General features: G+C 40.7%; 1 protein-coding gene across 1 annotated transcript; it reads right to left on the minus strand.

Annotated features, from left to right (window-relative positions):
- Positions 1 to 257: 257 nt before the first annotated feature.
- LOC124819916 (uncharacterized) lies at positions 258 to 2,948 on the minus strand. Its single transcript, XM_047291521.2, has one exon. The coding sequence runs from the start codon at positions 2,814 to 2,816 to the stop codon at positions 555 to 557; it is 2,262 nt and encodes a 753-aa protein (XP_047147477.2). The 5' UTR covers positions 2,817 to 2,948; the 3' UTR covers positions 258 to 554.
- Between the last annotated feature and the right edge of the window lie 605 nt (positions 2,949 to 3,553).

A 3,553-nucleotide genomic window follows, 5' to 3' on the forward strand; every position in this document is an offset into this window, starting at 1 on the left:
AACGAAGTTTGTAATTGAATAGCTTATCTCATTTTGGGGAAAGAGCTTCAACGCACGGTAGCTCACTTATGGGATGGCATTTGATGTTTACTTGAATTAGGAAGCATATTCTACTTTGAAATATGAAGTAAAATGCTTGATGTATTTAACCATAATACAAATTTTAGACCGACTATACTCTTACTAGCATATCTAGTCCAAGTCAAATAAAAGCCTGCAATTCTCATCCTAGAACTAAAATAGTTAAAATTAACAAGTCAGCAAACTCCTTATGCCATAAATCCATTAAGTAATGTTCATATGAATGATAGCTACAAGTTACATGTTCACATTTCCCCCTTGAAACTGGAAACACACAAGACTGGAGAAGTGATATTATCAACGAGGTTAGACAGATGAAACCAACACCAGTGTTGAAATGTGTGCAATATAGCTCCGAGCCTGGGCTTTGGACACTATCGTATGTTTCAGCACCTTCAAAATAAGGTGATTTCCCTTCCATTACATTCTTTAAAACATCACCCAAGTGCACTTGCAGGAAAGCCTTTCAGTACTCAAAATCTTCTGGGCTTTTTCCTATCCAAAATAGCACCAAGATTGGCTAATGCATCATTAAATTTCTGAATCCTGAGGAGGCCTATGATAATAGATGTTTCGGATTGAGAGAATCTTCCTTTTTCCATCACCATATTGATAAGTCGGACAAGGGTGTCCTCCCTTGATAAAAAGCAAAGACCTTCAGCCAAGAAACCAAATGACTGGAACTCTGGTAATATTCCTTTCTCCAACATTTCAACCGTAAAATCAACAGCCTCTTGTATCGGTCCTCCACCATTACAGAGGCCACGGAAAAGAATCTTGTATGATACAGCATCCGGAGGATCACCTTTTTCCATCATTTCTCTGAAAAGCCCCATGGCTTCGCTTGTTCTTTTCCTTCTGCAGAGTGCTTGAATCACAGGGTTATAAGCATGTGGAGTCAAGACCATACCTTTCATTTGAAGAGATCTAAGGAGCTTAATTGCAATCTCTACTCTCCCCGCCTTACACAGCCCCATAATAAGGGTCCCATAAGTTACAATATCCGGTTCACACCCATTCAAAGTCATATTCTGTACAATATCAGCTGCCTTCTTTATATCCCCCTGTTGGCAGAAATACTTAAGCATTGAAGTATAAGTGAATTTATCCGGCTTTAACCCTTCCATTATCAGCTGATCCATTAGCTGAGCAGCTTCTTCCACTCTCTTGCTCATACAAAGGCCATTAATAAGGGTGTTGTACGTCACAGAACTTCTGGATACACCCAACATCTCCATCTGATCAAAAATATCCTCTGCCTCCTCAATCCTATTGCTCTTGCACAAACCATCAATCAAAGTATTATATACCACCACATTTCTAGCACAACCACTTTTCTCCATCTCTTTCAGCAACTTCAATGCTTCCTTAAGTCTCTTGTCAGAACACAGACTCTCAATCAATATACTATACGTAAACTCATCCGGCTCACACCCTTTCTCCTTCATCTCCCCAAACAACTCCATCGCAATCTCTCGGTTACTCGTCAAACACAAACCCTGTATCAAACTATTGAATGTACAAACATCAGGCAAAAACCCCTTGCCAGTAACAACACGGGCAAGCTCGGTCGCCGCTTCAACATGATTCTCCTTACACAGAGTACTAATCAGTGTGTTAAAAGTCACGGTATTCGGCGAACAATCCCTCGAAATCATATGGTTGAGAATTTCAACAGCCTCATTAATCTCACCCAACTTACACAACCCAGAGATCAAAGAATTATAAGTATAAACATCCAAATCAAACCCTTTCTCAAGCATAAAATCCATCATCTCCAAACCCTGTTTGATATGCCCGGTCCTACACAAACCACTCACCAAAGCATTGAACGTAAACTGGTCAGGGGAAAACCCTTCTTCATCATGAATAAATCTCAAAGCTTCTTCAATTCTACCCTCTCTGCAAAGCCCATTCACCAAAACATTCACGGAAACAGTAGTTAGCGTGCACCCGGACTCCACCATGAGTTCCTTAATCCTCAACGCGCCGTCCACGTCACCCTCTTCGATAAATCCCTGCATGAGCGTGGTGAACGTTTTCTCGTCGGGCCTGAGGCCGTGGTTTGGCATGTCCTCCAGCATGAGAATGGCAGGCCGCAGCTGGTGAGCCTTGCAGAGGGCCCGAATCAAGATGTTGAAGGTAGAAACGTCAGGCGCGACGCCGTCAGCCACCATCTTGGAGTGCAGCGTTTCGACGAGCTTGAGCTTGTTGGCTTTGACGAGGAGGTTGAGGGCGACGTTGTAGAAGCGCGTGCGGGGTTTGAGGGCGAAGTCGCGTTCCATGAGGTGGATGACGGCGTTGATTTCAGCGTGGAGTTCAAAATTGGCGTAGGTTTCGAGGAAGATGAGGAAGGTGGACTCGTCGACGGGGCAGGCGGAGGAGTGCATCTGGTTGAGAAGAGATAGCATTGAGTCGACGGAGCCGACTCGACCTAGTTGGCCCAGGAGCTCGTGGAAGATTGAAGGGTGGGCCGAGTAATTGGGCTGGGTAGAGGCCCATTGGAAGAGGCGGAGCGCAGAGGACTCGTCGGGCTGGCGGCGGAGGAGGTCGAGGAGTTGGGAGGGGGAGAAGTCGGGGGGGAGAGGGTGGTGAGTGGCGGAAGTGGAAAATGAGAGAGCGGAGGAGAATCTGAAGGTGGAAGAGACAGAGAAAGATAATGAGAAAGGTGTTGTGTGGCGTTGGGTTATTACAGTGTAAGGAAGAGGGTGGCAGTGGAGAGAGGATAGTGCCATTGAAACAAATTTACAAACATGTGGCGTGCGTGAAGAATTGGGTGACCGTAGCAGCGATGTAGAGTGTGGATGAATTGGGAAGAGGGTTTGCCACTTGGCGGTGAAGAATAAACAGCGATCCTGTTGTCGGATGAGGACCCAAAAATCTCTTTTCGGATATGAAGTGTTGTAATAGAAATATACATATATTTACAATATGTTTAAATCTAATTAAATAATAATATTAAATTAAGGTATAAAATTTCACTTCACCTCTCCTTTCCTTTGCTTCTACCATATATTATTTGGTTAAACGGACTAGAAGAGATGAAAGAAGAACAATTTTAAAACTCTGTAAAATAGGTTGGAAGTTAAAAAAAAATTGATAACCTAGATAAATTGGGATATTTTTTTAATACCGTTTAGTTTGAGTCAAATGTGTTTTTGCCTCTATTATTAATAAATTTTAGGTCAATTTGATTTTGAAAATAATAAGTATACTTTTTAAATATAAAAAAATTATTATTTTATTATGATATTTATATTATAATTTATATATTAAATAATTATATGAAAAAATTAAAATTAATTTTCAAAATATATTATACTTCTAACTTTTTAATTTTTTTAAAAAATTAATCTCTTCATATCTTGTATATTTTATACAATTTGTAGTTGTTAGAATTGACGATGAAAATTGAAAACTTATAAACTTATAAAAATTATAAGTAAGGTGAGAAGATAAAATAGTCCGTGTT

Source organism: Vigna umbellata, chromosome 6 (assembly GCF_029865625.1).
Source record: "Vigna umbellata cultivar VRB3 chromosome 6, Vumbellata_1.0, whole genome shotgun sequence".
Classification (NCBI taxonomy): Eukaryota; Viridiplantae; Streptophyta; class Magnoliopsida; order Fabales; family Fabaceae; genus Vigna; species Vigna umbellata.